General features: G+C 43.5%; 1 protein-coding gene across 1 annotated transcript in view; it reads left to right on the top strand.

Annotated features, from left to right (window-relative positions):
* dhx33 (DEAH (Asp-Glu-Ala-His) box polypeptide 33) overlaps nucleotides 1-17,830 on the top strand; it is a 64,770-nt gene that overhangs the window by 24,440 nt on the left and 22,500 nt on the right. The window contains exons 6-8 of the mRNA XM_073053858.1: nucleotides 10,721-10,832; nucleotides 11,761-11,920; nucleotides 12,087-12,175. Of these exons, the coding sequence (XP_072909959.1) occupies nucleotides 10,721-10,832; nucleotides 11,761-11,920; nucleotides 12,087-12,175 (361 nt within the window). The remainder of the gene's footprint in view (nucleotides 1-10,720; nucleotides 10,833-11,760; nucleotides 11,921-12,086; nucleotides 12,176-17,830) is intronic.

Here is a 17,830-nt window from a genome sequence, read left to right as displayed (position 1 = left end):
GAATCTCACCTGGTCCCTCAACACCAGCTCCATAGCAAAGAAAGCCCAGCAGCGTCTCTACTTTCTGCGAAGTCTGAGGAAAGTCCATCTCCCACCACCCCCCATGCTCATCACATTCTACAGGGGTTGTATTGAGAGCATCCTGAGCAGCTGCATCACTGCCTGGTTCGGAAATTGTACCATCTCGGATCACAAGACCCTGCAGCGGATAGTGAGGTCAGCTGAGAAGATCATCGGGGTCTCTCTTCCCGCCATCACGGACATTTACACTACATGCTGCATCTGCAAAGCAAACAGCATTATGAAGGACCCCACGCACCCCTCATACAAACTCTTCTTCCTCCTGCCGTCTGGGAAAAGGCACCGAAGCATTTGGGCTTTCATGACCAGACTATGTAACAGTTTCTTCCCCCAAGCCATCAAACTCCTCAATACCCAGAGCCTAGACTGACACCTTACTGCCCTATTGTCCTGTTTATTATTTATTATAATGCCTGCACTGTTTTGTGCACTTTATGCAGTCCTGGGTAGGTCTGTAGTCTAGTGTAGTTGTTTTTCTTTCCTCTTTTTTGTTTTACATAGTTCAGTCTAGTTTTTGTACTGTGTCATGTAACACCATGATCCTGAAAAATGTTGTCTCATTTTTACTATGTACTGTACATAGCAGTTATGGTTGAAATGACAATAAAAGTGACTTGACTTGACATACCAGGCAGGTTAATTGGTCACTGTAAATTGTCCAGTGATTAAAGAGGTTTGGGTTGTGGTTGCGGGAATGTCCTGTCTCAAAGGGCCAGTAGGGCCTTTTCCACACTATATCTCTAATAAATAAATAAATATCAGCTGACCTCTAGTTCTTTAAACTTGCAGTCTTATCGATTAAAAGAAACATAGGAACATAGAAAACCTACAACACAATACAGGCCATTGGGCCCACAAAGTTGTGCCGAACATGTCCCTACCCTAGAAATTACTAGGCTTACCTATAGCCCTCTATTTTTCTAAGATCCATGTACCTACCCAAAGGTCTCTTAAAAGATCCTATCATATCCGATTCCACCACGTTTGCCGGCAGCCCATTCCACACACTCACCACTCTCTGAGTAAGAAACTTACCCCTGACATCTCCTCTGTACCTACTCCGCAGCACCTTTAACCTGTGTCCTCCTGTGGCAGCCATATCAGCACTAGGAAAAAGCCTCTGACTATTCATACAATCAACGCCTCTCAACATCTTATACACTTCTATCAGGTCACCTCTCAACCTCCTTCGCTCCAAGGAGAAAAGGTTGAGTTCACTCAGCCTATTCTCATAAGACATGCTCCCCAATAATCCAGGCCACATCCTTGTAAATCTCCTCTGTACCCTTTCTACAGCTTCCACATCCTTCCTGTAGTGAGGCGACCAGAACTGGGCACAATACTTCAAGTGGGGTCTGACTAGGGTCCTATATAGCTGCAACATTACCTCTCAGCACCTAAACTCAATCCCACGATTGATGAAGGCCAATACACCGTACGCCTTCTTAACCACTGAGTCAACCTATGCAGCTGCTTTGAGCGTCCTATGGACTCGGACCCCAAAATCCCTCTGATACTCCACACTGCCAAAAGTCTTACCAATAATACTATATTCTGCCATCGTATTTGACCTACCAAAATGAACCACTTCACACTTATCTGGGTTGAACTCCATCTGCCACTTCTCAGCCCAGTTTTACATCTTATCAGTGTTCCACTGTAACATCTGACAGCCCTCCACACTATCCACAACACCTCCAACCTTAGTGTCATCAGCAAACTTACTAACCCATCCCTCCACTTCCTCATCCAGGTCATTTATAAAACTCATGAAGAGTAAGGGTCCCAGAACAGATCCCTGAGGCATTCCACTGGTGACTGACCCGTCTATAACCACTCTTTGCCTTCTGTGTGCAAGCTTGTTCTCGATACACAAAACATGCCTCATTACTTTCTCAATGAGCCTTGCATGGGGTACCTTATCAAATGCCGTGCTGAAATCCATATACACTACATCTACTGCTCTTCCTTCATCAATATGTTTAGTCACATCCTCAAAAAATTCAATCAGGCTTGTAAGGCATGATCTGCCCTTTACAAAGCCTTGCTGATTATTCCTAATCATATTATACCTCTCCAAATGTTTGTAAATCCTGCCTCTCAGGATCTTCTCCACCAACTTACCAACCACTGAGGTAAGACTCACTGGTCTATAATTTCCTGGGCTATCCCTACTCCCTTTCTTGAATAAAGGAACAACATTCGCAACCCTCCAATCCTATGGAACCTCTCCCGTCCCTATTTGTGATGCAAAGATCATCGCCAGAGGCTCAGCAATCTCCTCCCTTGCCTCCCACAGTAGCCTGGGGTACATCTTGTCCAGTCCCAGTGACTTATCCAACTTGATGCTTTCCAAAAGCTCAAGCACATCCTCTTTCTTAATATCTACATGCTCAAGCTTTTCAATCTGCTGCAAGTTGTCACTATTATCACCAAGAGCCTTTTCCATAGTGAATACTGAAGTAAAGTACTCATTAAGTACCTCTGCTATTTCCTTCAGTTCCATACACACTTTCCCACTGTCACATTTGATAGGTCCTACTCTTTCACATCTTATTTTCCTGCTCTTCACGTAATTGTTGAATGCCTAGGGGTTTTCCTTAATCCTGCCCACCAAGGCCTTCTCATGGCCCTTTCTGGCTCTCCTAATTTCCTTCTTAAGCTCCTTCCTATTAGCCTTATTATCTTGTAGATCTCTAACATTACCTAGCTCTCTGAACCTTTCGTAAGCTTTTCTTTTCTACTTGACCAGATTTATTATAGCCTTTGTACACCATGGTTCTTGCACCCTGCTATAACTTTCCTGTCTCATTGGAACGTACCTATGCAGAACTTCACACAAATGTTCCCTGAACATTTGCCACATTTCTTCTGTACTTTTCCTTGAGAACATCTATTTCCAAATTAAGTTTCCAATTTCCTGCCTGATAGCCTCATAATTCCCCTTACTCCAATTAAATGCTTTACTAACTTGTCTGTTCCTATCTCTCTCCAATTTATCTCCAATAAAGGAGATAGAATTATGATCACTATCTCCAGAATGCTGTCCCACTGAGAGACCTGACACCTGATCAGGTTCATTTCCCAATACCAGATCAAGTACAGCCTCTTCTCTTGTAGGCTTATCTACATATTGTGTCAAGAAACTTTCCTGAACACACCTAACAAACTCCACCTCATCTAAACCGCTTGCTCTAGGGAGATGCCAATCGATATTTAGGAAGTTAAAATCTCCCATTGGAGATTCTCTCTGTTATTATTACACCTTTCCAGGATCTGTTTCCCTATCTGCTCCTCGACATCCCTGTTACTATTGGGCGGCCTATAAAAAACACCCAGTAAAGTTATTGATCTCTTCCTGTTCCTAACCTCCACCCACGGAGACTCTGTAGACAATCTCTCCATGATGTCTAACTTTTCTGCAGCCATGACACTATCTCTGATCAACAGCGCCACGCTCCCACCACTTTTGCCTCCCTCCCTGTCCTTTCTGAAACATCTAAAACCCAGCACTTGAAGTAACCATTCCTGCCTCTGAGCCATCTAAGTCTCTATAACGGCCACCACATCATATCTCCAAGTACTGATCCACGCTCTAAGATAATCCACTTTGTTCACCACACTCCTTGTGTTAAAATAGATAGATCTCAAGCCTTCGGTCTGAGTGCTTCCCTTCTCTATCACCTGCCTATCCTCGCTCACACGCTGTCTCCCATCTTTCTCTATTTGAGAGCCAGACGCCTCTTCCCCAGTCTCTTCAGTTTGGCACCTGAGAACATTTCTATCACATACAAACCTTTGATTTCTGTCCACACAAGCAGTCCTCGCATGACCTTTATCCTCCTACCTCACCAGCTGCTCTAACACTCTGGTTCCCCTCCCCCTGCAAATCTAGTTTAACCGCCCCCTTGGAGCAGCACTAGCTAACCTACACTCCAGTTCAGGTGCAAACCGTCCTGTAAGAACAAGTCCCACCTTCCCTGGAACAAAGCCCAATTGTACAGAAACATGAAGCCCTCCCTCCTGCACCATCTCCTTAGCCACATATTTAGCTGCATTGTCTTCCTATTTCTAGCCTCACTAGCACATGGCACAGGCAGCAATCCTGAGATTGCAACCCTGGAGGTCCCGTCTTTCAACTTTGCACCTAACTCCCTAAACTCTCTTTGCAGAACCTCCTCCTTCTTCCTATCCACATCATTGGTCCCTACATGGACCACGACATCTGGCTGCTCACCCTCCCTCCTGAGAATACTGAGAACTCAATCTGAGATAATCGTGGACCCTGGCACCAGGGAGGCAACAGACCATCCGGGATTCTCGATCTCTCCCACAGAACCTCCTATATTTCCCCCTAACTATCAAATCCCCTATCACTACTGCTCTCCTCTTTTCCCTAATTCCCTTCTGAGCTGAGGGTCCAGTCTCGGTGCCAGAGATGCAACCACTACAACTTGTCCCTTGTAGATCGTCCCCACCAACAGTATACAAAACGGTATACTTATTGTTGATGGATTTCAGATACAAGAAGATGTTAGTTTTGAGAAAAACTTGTGATTTTCTTGGTGGTACTGCAGCTACTTTTAGTGTTCTGTCTGTTCAGGTGAAATGTTCTTGTAGTCCTTCTGTTTGCATTTCCTGTTTATGTATTAAGTATTGTTATAAATAGTAGGAATTTTCAGTCAAAAACATGCATGTTCAGATTTCAAATTGGATGCTAGCTTTCCTGTTCAAGTATTTTTAGAGAGTGAATCACTGTAGGTATAGGCTCAGCGTCACTTACTACACGCTTTCCATAACTGATCTGTAGTATCTTGCTTTCCATCTCCATTCCTTGACAACTGAACTTGTATTTGCCACTTTAATTTGTTCCCTTGTCCTGCCACACTACTAATCCCTGTAGATGTTGCTGTCATACACTGTTACCCGGTTCTTTACCTTTAAATTGCTACGGTTTAACCTGCTTGACTCTTTCAACACACCACACCCCACCCTCCAGTCTTTTCCACTGTTTTGAGTTATCTACGAGATATCCACTTTAGAATTATAGAAACATAGAAAACATAAATTGTATTTAATGTATTTAAGTAAACTACTTAAGAACTTTTTAAAAGCTATTATTAACGCTTTTTGAGAGAGTGATTTGGATGCATATCATATTTTTACTGAGTTAAGTATGTATGTAATTAGTTTTGCTACAACAAGTGTATGGGACATTGGAAAAAATGTTGAATTTCCCCATGGGGATGAATAAAGTATCTATCTATCTATCTATCTATAAAGCACAATACAGGCCCTTTGGCCCACAAAACTGTGCCAAACATGTCCTGACCTTAGAACTACCTAGGCTTTACCCATAACTCTCTATTTTTCTAAGCTCCATGTAGCCATCCAGGAGTCTCTTAAAAGACCCTATCGTTTCTGCCTCCACTAACGCTGCAGGCAGCCTATTCCACGTACTCACCACTCTCTACGTAAAAAAAAAAACTTAACCCTGACATCTCCTCTGCACCTACTTCCCAGCACCTTAAACCTGTGTCCTCTTGTGGCAATCATGTCAGCCCTGGGAAAAACCCTCTGACTATCCACATGATCAATGCCTCTCATTATCTTTTACACCTCTATCAAGTTACCTCTCATCCTCCATTGCTGCAATGAGAAAAGACCAAGTTCACTCAACCTATTCTCATAAGACATGCTCCCCAATCCAGGTAACATCCTTGTAAATCTCCTCTGCACCCTTTCTATGGCTTCCACATCCTTCCTGTAGTGAGGCGACCAGAACTGAGCACAGTACTCCAAGTTGTGTCTGACCAGGGTCCTATATAGCTGCAGCTTACATTTCGGTTCTTAAACTCAGTCCCATGATTGATGAAGGCCAATGCACCATATGCCCTCTTAACCACAGGGTCAACCTGCATAGCAGATTTGAGTGTCTTATGGACTCGGTCCCCCAAGATCCCTCTGATCCTCCACACTGCCAAGAGTCTTACCATTAATATTCCGCCATCATATTTGACCTACCAGAATGAGCCACCTAACACTTATCTAGGTTGAACTCCACCTGCCACTTCTCAGCCCAGTTTTGCATCCTATCAATGTCCCTCTGTAACCTCTGACAGCCCTCCACACTATCCACAACACACCCAACCTTTGTGTCATCAGCAAATTTACTAACCCATCCCTTCACTTCCTCATCCAGGTCATTTATAAAAATCACAAAAACTAGGCATCCCAGAACAGATCCCTGAAGCACACCACTGGTCACTGGCCTCCATGCAGAATATGACCCGTCTACAACCACTCTTTGCCTTCTGTGGGCAAGCCAGTTCTGGATCCACAAAGCAATGTCTCCTTGAATCCCATGCCTCCTTACTTTCTCAATAAGCTTTGCATGGGGTAACTTATTAAATCCTTTGCTAAAATCCATATACACTACATCTATGGCTCTACCTTCATCAATGTGTTTAGTCACATCCTCAAAAACTTCAATCAGGCTCGTCAAGCATGACCTGCCTTTGACAAAGCCATGCTGACTATTCCTAATCATATTATGCCTCTCCAAATGTTCATAAATTCTACTTCCCAGGATCTTCTCCATCAACTTACCAACCACTGAAGTAAAACTCACTAGTCTATAATTTCCTGGGATACTTCTACACCCTTTCTTGAACAAAGGAACAACATCCGCAACCCTCCAGTCCTCTGGAACCTCTCCCGTCCTCGTTGATGATGCAAAGATCATCGCCAGAGGCTCAGCAATCTTCTCCCTCGTTTCCCAGAGTAGCCTGGGGTACATGCCTGGTGACTTATCCAACTCGATGCTTTCCAAAAGCTCCAACACATCCTCTTCCATAATATCTACATTCTCAAGCTTTTCAATCCACTGCAAGTCATCCCTACAATCGCCAAGATCCTTTTCCGTAGTGAATACTGAAGCGAAGTATTCATTAAGTACCTCCGCTATTTCCTCCAGTTCCATACACACTTTTCCATTATCACACTTGATCGGTCCTATTCTCTCATGTCTTATCCTTTTGCTCTTCACATACTTGTAGAATGCCTTTGAGGTTTTCCTTAATCCTGTCCGCCAAGACCTTCTCATGGCCCCTTCTGGCTCTCCTAATTTCATTCTTATTCTCCTTCTTGCAAGCCTTATAATCTTAGATTCATATCATTACCTAGTTTTTTGAACATTTCGTAAGCTCTTCTTGACTAGATTTACAACAGCCTTTGTGCACAACGGATCTTGTACACTACCATCCTTTCCATGTCTCATTGGAACGTACCTACTCAGAACCCCGCGCAAATATCCCCTGGATATTTGCCGCATTTCTTCCATACATTTCCCTGAGAACATTTGTTTCCAATTTATGCTTCCAAGTTCCTGCCTGATAGCCTCATATTACTCCAATTAAACATTTCCCTAATTTGTCTGTTCGTATCCCTCTCCAATGCTATGGTAAAGGAGACAGAATTGTGATCACTATCTCCAAAATGCTCTCCCACTGAGAGATCTGACACCTGACCAGGTTCATTTCCCAATACCAGATCAAGTACAGCCTCTCCTCTTGTAGGCTTATCTACATATTGTGTCAAGAAACCTTCCTGAACACACCTAACAAACTCCACCCTTTCTAAACCCCTCACTCTAGGGAGATGCCAGTCAACATTTGGGAAATAATTGCTGGGACACTGAATCCAGCTTGATTAAAATTAAGTCTGTCTTAACAGGGCTGCTCTTTCAGAGTCTGTGACAAGTCTCTCTCTCCCACACCACCCTTTTATCTTTTTTTTGACACTTGCCAAATTGCATAAGTCTTGGGTAACAATTAGAACATAGAACATAGAATAGTACAGCACATTACAGGCCCTTCGGCCCACAATGTTGTGCCGACCCTCAAACCCTGCCTCTCATATAACCCCCCACCTTAAATTCCTCCATATACCTGTGTAGTAGTCTCTTAAACTTCACTAGTGTACCTGCTTCCACCACTGACTCAGGCAGTGCATTCCACGCACAACCACTCTCTGAGTGAAAAACCTTCCTCTAATATCCCCCTTGAACTTCCCTCCCCTTACCTTAAAGTCATGTCCTCTTGTACTGAGCAGTGGTGCCCTGGGGAAGAGGCGCTGGCTGTCTACTCTGTCTATTCCTCTTAATATCTTGTACACTTCTATCATGTCTCCTCTCATCCTCCTCCTCTCCAAAGAGTAAAGCCCTAGCTCCCTTAATCTCTGATCATAATCCATACTTTCTAAACCAGGCAGCATCCTGGTAAATCTCCTCTGTACCCTTTCCAATGCTTCCACATCCTTCCTATAGTGAGGCGAGCAGAACTGGACACACTACTCCAAGTGTGGCCTAACTAGAGTTTTATAGAGCTGCATCATTACATTGTGTCTCTTAAACTCCCTCGATTTATGAAAGCTAACACCCCATAAGCTTTCTTAACTACCCTATCTACCTGTGAGGCAACTTTCAGGGATCTGTGGACATGTACCCCCAGATCCCTCTGCTCCTCCACACTACCAAGTATCCTGCCATTTACTTTGTACTTAGATTCTTACATTCTCCCTATTAATTTAGACCTGTAAGTGTACGCTTAACATCTTGTAGGTTCTGTATCAAATGGATACAGTCTTCGTTTGCATTCCAAGTTCTTTTGAGATAATGTCTTTCACCTTGTCCCAAGCCATATATATAATCCCCTGCTGTAGCAAAGCTTATTTTCACTCCTCTCCTTGCCGTGAATGGTCACCTGTATTCAGAAACTTCCACAGGTTCCAATAACACATTGAGTTTTTGACCATCTCTATCAAATCTGTTTTATGTAAAGCTGTAGGAGTGGTGCCAGGGGACTAAACAATGGCAAAAAGTCAGAGGCGGATAAACCAGGCCACAATATACATCATTATTGGTAGGGCCTTGGGGAATATTGAATAACAGAGGGATTTGGTGTACAAGTCCAAGGATTCTCTGCCCTTCTGGGTAGTAGGGACTCAGTCATCGAAAATATTTAGAAACGTAGAAAACCTGCAGCACAGTACAGGCCCTTCAGCCCACAAAGCTGTGCTGAACATGTCTTTACCTTAGAAGTTACCTAGGGTTACGCATAGCCCTCTATTCTTCTAAGCTCCATGTACCTATCCAGGAGTCTCTTAAAATACCTTATTGTACCCACCTTCATCACCGTCGCCGGCAGCCCATTCCATGTACTCAGCACTCTCTGCGTTTAAAAAAAAAAACTTACCCCTGACAATTCCTCTGTCCCTACTTCCAAGCACCTTAAAACTGTGTCCTCTCATGTTAGCCGTGCCAACCCTGGGGAAAAAGCTTCTGACTATCCATACAATCAATGCCGTTCATCATCTTATACACCTCTATCAGGTCATCTCTCATCCTCTGTCACTACAAAGAGAAAAGGCCGAGTTCACTCAACCTATTCTCATAAGGCATGCTCCCCAATCCAGGCAACATCCTTGTAAATCTCCTCTGCACCCTTTCTATGGTTTCCACATCCTTCCTGTAGTGAGGCGACCAGAACTGAGCGCAGTACTCCAAGTGGGGTCTGACCAGGGTCCTATATAGCTACAACGTTACCTCTCAGCTCTTGACCTCAATCCTACGATTTATAAGACCAATGCACCGTATGCCTTTTTAACCGCAGAGTCAACCTGCGTAGCAGCTTTGAGCGTCCTATGGACTCGGACCCCAAGATCCCTCTGATCCTCCACACTGTCCAGAGTCTTGCCATGAATACTATATTCTGCCATCACATTTGACTTACCAAGATGATCCACCTCACATTTATCTGGGTTGAATGCCATCTGGCACTTCTCAGTGCAGTTATGCATCCTATCGATGTTCAGCTGAAACCTCTGACAGCCTTCCACACTATCCACAACACCCCAACCTTTGTGTCATCAGCAAATTTACTAACCCATCACTCCACTTCCTCATCCAGGTCATATATAAAAATCGTGAAGAGGAGGGGTCCCAGAACAGATCCCTGAGGCACATCGCTGGTCATCGACCTCCATGCAGAATATGAACTGTCTACAATCACTCTTTGCTTCTCTCACTTTTTATCCTCTTGCTGTTCACATACTTGTAAAATGCTTTGGGATTTTCCTTAATCCTGCTCGCCAAGGCCTTCTCATGGCCCCTTCTGGTTCTCCTAATTTAATTCTTAAGCACAGCTCTGCTAGCCTTATAATTAATCTAGATCTCTATCATAACCTAGTCTTTTGAACCTTGTTTAAGCTCTTCTTTTCTTCTTGACTAGATTTTCAACGGCCTTTTTACACCATTTAAGGAAGAGGTACATTGATATTTGGGCACAAAGGAGTATGGAGTCAGTGAAGGGAAAGGATGCCATGAATGCCTTACTGAATGGTGGAGCAAGAAGGATTTTATTTCCTTTGTTTTAACATTAACTTGGAATTCTGCTTCTGGTCATTCTGTAGACATATCGCTAAGTATGTTCCTTTAAATTCTGGATGAGGGTAGTTCTAATACCCAGTATATAATGACTTCACCAAACTGGAATCAAAGCCAGATAATTCATTGTACCAGTTGCACAGTGACAGCACGGAGTTTGTGCAAAAACTGACTTCTTATGTCTTTATTCTTTAGGACTGTCGCAAAGTGATTCTTTCAACAAACATTGCAGAAACGTCTGTCACAATTCCAGGCATCAAGTATGTCGTGGATACAGGAATGGTTAAAGCTAAGCATTACACTCCTGGTGGGTAATACAGAATTGTCTGCATTACTTCTCCCTCCACATTCTCACCCTCTGCTTCCTGTCTTTCTTCACCCTGCTCCCACTTTTGTCAGTAGCTATTTTACAGAGTGGAGGAAGAACCATCAATCTTTGTACCATATCACAGTGTGAAATAGAAGCCTGGATCCCTCTGACCCTGGACAGACTGTGTGATATAATGTGAACCTTAGTACCTGTGCCCATGAGATGACAAGCCTGAACCCCCTGCTCATGGAGCATGGACTCCCATGTGAAACTCTGGAATTTTCTCTTCCTGCACATTGGCACAGAGAAATTGTTGCTCCCTCCACTCATCTACAATGACTGTTCAATGATACAAGTGAAACAATAACTTTGTTTGGCAGTAAAACTCTTTTTATTACCAATTGACAAATGTACAACATGAGACAGTAACTCCAAACCCCACTCCCATTAAGGGTGCAACGTGGCTAATCTTGATCCCTAATGTGGAGCAGTAAACCAGTTATCCAACTCACCTATCTACCTGTGTTCCCTTTCCTTCATTCCATCATGTCCTTGTATTCAATTTAATTCATTGGCTTTATCAAGTTCACTTTATACTCTTGCTAAGAGCTTCAGTGCATTGGGTAATCAGAATCGTTAGCATGCTTTAGTTTTGTATAGCATCCTAGTATTCAAAGCTAATGATAATGCTCTTAATTTTGTCTGGTGCTTGCTGTTTCAGGTTCAGGATCATTGTGGAAGGAGGGCTTGAAACATTTCAAGAGGGGCAGAATTTTGCAAATTTCTTTGTGTAAAGAGATATAATTGAGGTCTTTGTTATCTGTGATAATAGATTTCTTTGTGAAGACTGAGTAGTGATTACAAGTCTACCTAATGGAAGCAGGTACAATACAGCCAGAGAAATTCAATAAATGTTGTTTTGTAGAGAGTGGATTGGAGGTTCTTGCTGTGCAGCAAGTATCAAAAGCCCAGGCATGGCAACGAGCAGGGCGTGCTGGAAGGCAACATGCGGGAATCTGCTACCGCCTTTACACAGAGGAAGAATTTGAAAAATTCATCAACATGACCATCCCAGAGATACAAAGGTGACCTCTTGCGTTGAATCTCTCTGAATTTGTTGTTTTTATTGCTGTGTGTTACTGGAGTCCAGTTTGCCTTTACTCGGTAAATTGTCCTAGACTGATTTATTTCTGTCATTGGCCAGTGCTGCTTGTGTCCTGACTGCCATTCATGTTCTGTTCCTGTGCACAGATGTAACCTGTCAAGTGTAATGCTACAGCTCCTAGCACTCGGCATTCCCAACATTCTCACGTTTGATTTTATCTCCAAACCATCTCCAGGTAAGAGGAATGGTGGTTTTAAGTGGTGTGACTGTTTCCATACCCTGATTGATAACCCACAAATATACATGGTTGGAAAACTACTGTTTGACACAAAATATTGCTTGTTGTGGACATCAGAAATGTACAGAAAATACTGGGTATACTTCAAATTTTAAAGAAAATTGTTATTGAAGTATGTATATACTTCTGACATTTTCTTGTGGGTATTCACAGTAGATTCAAAGAATCACAATAGAATGAATGAAAAATGACAAAGATAGGCAAATATCCAATGTGAAAAAGACTGCAAATACAAAAAAAAACAAATAGTAGTAATAATAAATAAATAATAATACGGAGATCATGAGTCCTTCAAAATGAGTCTGTAGGTTGTGGAATCAGTTCAGTGTTGAGGTGAGTGAAGTTGTCCACTCTGGTTCAGGAGCTTGATGGTTGAAAGGTACAGGTAATAACTTTTTTTGAACCTGGTGGTGTAGGACCCAGGTACCTCCTTCCTAATGGCAGCAGTGATGGCCTAGATGGTGAGGATCCTTGGTGTTGGATGCCTGTTTCTTGTGGCAGTGCTCCTTGCAAATGTGCTCAGTGGTGGAGAAGGCTTTTCCTGTTGTAGACTGGGCTCAATACGTTAGGGTTTTCTGTTCTTGGGCTTTGGTGTTTCCATAGCAACCAGTCAGGACACTCCTCATTGGGCATCTGTAGAAATTTATAACCATTTAACAATTACAGCACGGAAACAGGCCATCTCGGCCCTTCTAGTCCGTGCCAAATGCTTACTCTCACCTAGTCCCACTGACCCATACTCAGCCCATAACCCTCCATTCCTTTCCTGTCCATATACCTATCCCATTTTACTTTAAATGACAATACCGAACCTGCCTCTACCACTTCTACAGGAAGCTCATTCCACACAGCTACCACTTTCTGAGTAAAGAAATTCCCCCTCGTGTTACCCTTAAATTTTTGCCCCCTAACTCTCCTCATGTCCTCTTGTTTGAATCTCCCCTACTCTCAATGGAAAAGGCCTATCCACATCAACTCTATCTATCCCCCTCATAATTTTAAATACCTCTATCAAGTCCTCCCTCAACCTTCTACGCTCCAAAGAATAAAGACCTAACTTGTTCAATCTTTCTCTGTAACTTTGTTGATCTTTGTTGACATCTTTCCTATAATTCGGTTTATTGTATTTTTAGATAACATGCTGAATCTGCACAAACTCCTAAGAAAGTATAGGAGCTGCTGTGAATCAATAACTCCAAGGAATTTAAAGTAACTGACCCTCTCCACCTTGGATCCCCTGATGAGGACTGGCTCATGGACCTCTGGTTTCCTCCTCCTGTAGTTAATAATAAGCTCTTTGATTTTGCTGACGTTGAGTGGGAGGTGGTTGTTATGACTCCATTCAGTCTCCCTCCTATATGCCAATTTGTCACCACCTTTGTACAGCCAGCAACAGTGATGTAACCTGCAAACTTGAATTTGGCACGGAAAGCAAGTAGAATTTGTAAAGTGTGCCAGTAGAATTCATACTGTTACTGGACAGGTAATCCAGAGATGTGGGAAGAAAACCCACTGTGGAACCTGCAGAATTCAAATCAGTTAATTAGGTATGGTATTTTAAGTAAGAAGATCGTCTCAGATTGAATAATGTGAGGTAGTCCGGAGGAGATGCAAGGAGGAACAATCACAAGCAGAAGGAAACCCTTGTTGTAGATGGTAAAGAAGATTGCCAAAGGATGCAATGGGATACAGATCAGTTACAGGTATGGCTGAGAAAATGGCCAAATGTGAGGTGTGGATTTTTTGGTGCTCAAAAGTAAAGGGAAGGTACTTAGTTAATGGCAGACCCCTTAACAGCATTAATGAACAGAGAGATTTTGGGGTCCAAGTATATAATTCCTTGAAAGTGCTGACTCCGTTTGATAGGGTAGTAACATGGGCATAAGGCCTTTATTAATGAAGGCATTGAATTCTAGTCAGGAAGTTATGTTGCAGCTTTATAAAACTCTTAGGCCAAATCTGGAGTATTGCATTCATCTTTGGTCATTCCATTATAGGAAGGATATGGAGGCCTTGGAGAATGTGTAGAAGAGGTTTACCATGGTGCTGCCTAAGTTAAGATGGCCTGTCACTTAAGGAGATGCACAAACTGGAGTTGTTTATCCTGGAGGAGCAAAAGTTGAGGAGAGCCCTGATAGAAGCTTATAAAATAGATGGATTGACAGCTCGTATCTTTTTTCCCCAGAGATAAAATGTCTAATACTAGATGGCATAGATTTAAAATGAGGGGGGAAAGGCAGAAGGGATTGTGTAGACAGACGGAATTAGGACAGCATCGTGGATTGCAGGGCCTGTTCCTGTGCTGAGCTATACTGGTCCATTCTAAATCCACCCCCTGTGCCCCTGCGGGTCATGGCTCTTCATGTACATGTTTGGGTACTATGTGAATGTAATTAGGGTCTCTGTCCTTTCAGGTGGCAAGTTCATTGCTTCCTCATCCACCCCCTCTAATCCTTTGGCCAGTAACAAATCTTTGTGTGTTTTTGATAGATAGATAGATAGATACTTTATTCATCCCCATGGGGAAATTCAACATTTTTTCCAATGTCCCATACACTTATTGTAGCAAAACTAATTACATACAATACTTAACTCAGTAAAAATATGATATGCATCTAAAATCACCCTCTCAAAAAGCATTAATAATAGCTTTTTAAAAGTTCTTAAGTAGTTTACTTAAATACATTGAGTCCTCACCCCGGCACTTTAACATATCTTACTCCTGGCGGTTGAATTGTAAAGCCGAATGGCATTGGGGAGTATTGATCTCTTCATCCTGTCTGAGGAGCATTACATCGATAGCAACCTGTCGCTGAAACTGCTTCTCTGTCTCTGGATGGTGCTATGTAGAGGATGTTCAGGGTTTTCCATAATTGACCGTAGCCTACTCAGCGCCCTTCGCTCTGCTACCGATGTTATACTCTCCAGTACTTTGCCCACGACAGAGCCCGCCTTCCTTACCAGCTTATTAAGACGTGAGGCGTCCCTCTTCTTAACGCAGCCTCCCCAACACGCCACCACAAAGAAGAGGGCGCTCTCCACAACTGACCTATAGAACATCTTCAGCATCTCACTACAGACATTGAATGACGCCAACCTTCTAAGGAAGTACAGTCGATTCTGTGCCTTCCTGCACAAGGCATCTGTGTTGGCAGTCCAGTCTAGCTTCTCGTCTAGCTGTACTCCCAGATACTTGTAGGTCTTAACCTGCTCCACACATTCTCCATTAATGATCACTGGCTCCATATGAGGCCTAGATCTCCTAAAGTCCACCACCATCTCCTTGGTCTTGGTGATATTGAGACGCAGGTAGTTTGAGTTGCACCATATCACAAAGTCCTGTATCAGTTTCCTATACTCTTCCTCCTGTCCATTCCTGACACACCCCACTATGGCCGTGTCATCAGCGAACTTCTGCACATGGCAGGACTCCGAGTTATATTGGAAGTCTGATGTGTACAGGGTGAACAGGACCGGAGAGAGTACGGTTCCCTGCGGCGCCCCTGTGCTGCTGACCACCGTGTCAGACCTACAGTCTCCCAACCGCACATACTGAGGTCTATCTGTCAAGTAGTCCACTATCCAATCCACCATGTGAGAGTCTACTCCTATCTCCGTTAGTTTGTGCCTTAAGATCTTGGGCTGGATGGTGTTAAAGGCACTAGAGAAGTCCAGGAATGTAATCCTCACAGCACCACTGACCCCATCCAGGTGAGAGAGTGATTTGTGCAGCAAATACGTGATAGCATCCTCCACTCCCACCTTCTCCTTATACGCAAACTGAAGAGGATCCCGAGCGTGCCTGGTTTGTGGCCTCAGATTCTGTATTATCAGCCGCTCCATGGTCTTCATCACGTGCGACGTCAAGGCAACAGGTCTGAAGTCATTCAACTCCTTTGGTTGTGGTTTCTTCGGTACCGGGACAATACAGGATGTTTTCCACTGTCTGGGTACTCTTCTCTGCTCCAGGCTCATGTTGAAGATGCGCTGTAGTGGTTCTCCCAGCTCAGTCGCACAGGCCCTCAGTAATCGTGGGGATACTCCATCCGGTCCAGCCGCCTTGCTGGTACAGATCTTCCTCAGTTGACCTTCCACCTGTGCAGCCGTAATCCTGGGCGTGGGCAAGGACTCCTGCGAGTGGCTATTTTCCTGTGAGGGAAGTAAGAGGGAGGACGAGTAGAAAGGCAAGCCTGGTGTGGAGTTCTGCGGTGAGGATGAGATTGAGCTGTCGAACCTATTGAAGAAGTTGTTCAGCTGGTTCGCTTTCTCCACATCTCCACTTATGTTTGCCCCCCGCTTTGCACCGCATCCGGTGATGATCTTCATCCCATCCCACACCTCCTTCATGCTTTTTTTCTGCAGCTTTTGTTCTAGCTTCCTCCTATACTGCTCCTTTGCCCCCCTTATCTGTACTCTGAGTTCCTTCTGAACTCTTTTAAGCTCCAACCGATCACCATCTTTAAAGGCCCTCTTCTTCTGATTTAGGAGGCCTTTGATGTGACTAGTGATCCAGGGCTTATTATTGGGATAGCAGCGAACAGTTCTAACAGGAACAACGACATCCACACAAAAGTTAATATAGTCCGTTGTGCATTCAGTGACCTCCCCAACGCCCCTACAAAGCCCCCCTTGCAGTTCATCCCAGTTAGTAGTACTGAAGCAGACTCTCAGCTTCAGGAGTCCACTTTCTAAAAGAGCGTGTAGTAGTGGGATGCCTCATCACAATTGATTTATATCTGGGCTGTAACAAAACCAGGTTGTGATCAGCTTTCCCCAGTGCAGGCAGCGGGGATGCACTGTATGCATCCTCTACGTTTGCATACAGTAGGTCAATAGTCCTATTACCCCTGGTGTAACAATCCACATACTGGGAGAAAGTATGGGACAACACTTATGTGGAAAAGAGATTTTTTCTATTTACTTTATCAGGGCCCTTCATATTTTTATACACCCAGCTCTGCTCCAGAGAAAGTATTCCTCACAGCTGATCCAGTTCACTGCTGCATGCAAAAGAAATGGTTGAATGATTGGCTGGGGGTTGGCTCTGGTTCTAAAATTATGCTCCAGTACTAATCAACATGTTTGATGTCCAAAAGTGCTGGCAGCCTGACAAATTGAACAAAAGGCAGGGAAATTTCATCATTCTACACTCAGTGAATACTAAATAATATCCTGAAATTTGATGTGAAAAGTATGAAATGGTGAATTCCAGCAGAAAGAATTGAAGATTATTGTCATTGTTCAGGACGTGAGTGTAACCAATTGCTATTCTGGATCTGACACAGCCTAAAAAACACAATGGATAGAAATATAAACACAATCCTATGAAACACATTGTTGAGTTGAGTATGACATTGTTGTTGAGTATGGCCTTGTATACATAAGATTAGCTTATATAAACTGATACACAGACTGATCTTATGTATGTGAAATGCTGACTACTGTGGTTGTAGTGGTGGTGTGTGGGTTAATGGTGGTGTTGATCAACCTGACAGCTTGGGGAAGGTAACTGTTTTGAATCTGTTGAGACCCGGTTGTAAGGGGAGTGCTGGGACCAAGGGTCATGGGTGTACAGATCTTTATAGTGGTAGA

Source organism: Hemitrygon akajei, chromosome 8, assembly GCF_048418815.1.
Source record: "Hemitrygon akajei chromosome 8, sHemAka1.3, whole genome shotgun sequence".
Taxonomy (NCBI): Eukaryota; Metazoa; Chordata; class Chondrichthyes; order Myliobatiformes; family Dasyatidae; genus Hemitrygon; species Hemitrygon akajei.
This window is presented reverse-complemented; position numbering and strand designations above follow the sequence as displayed.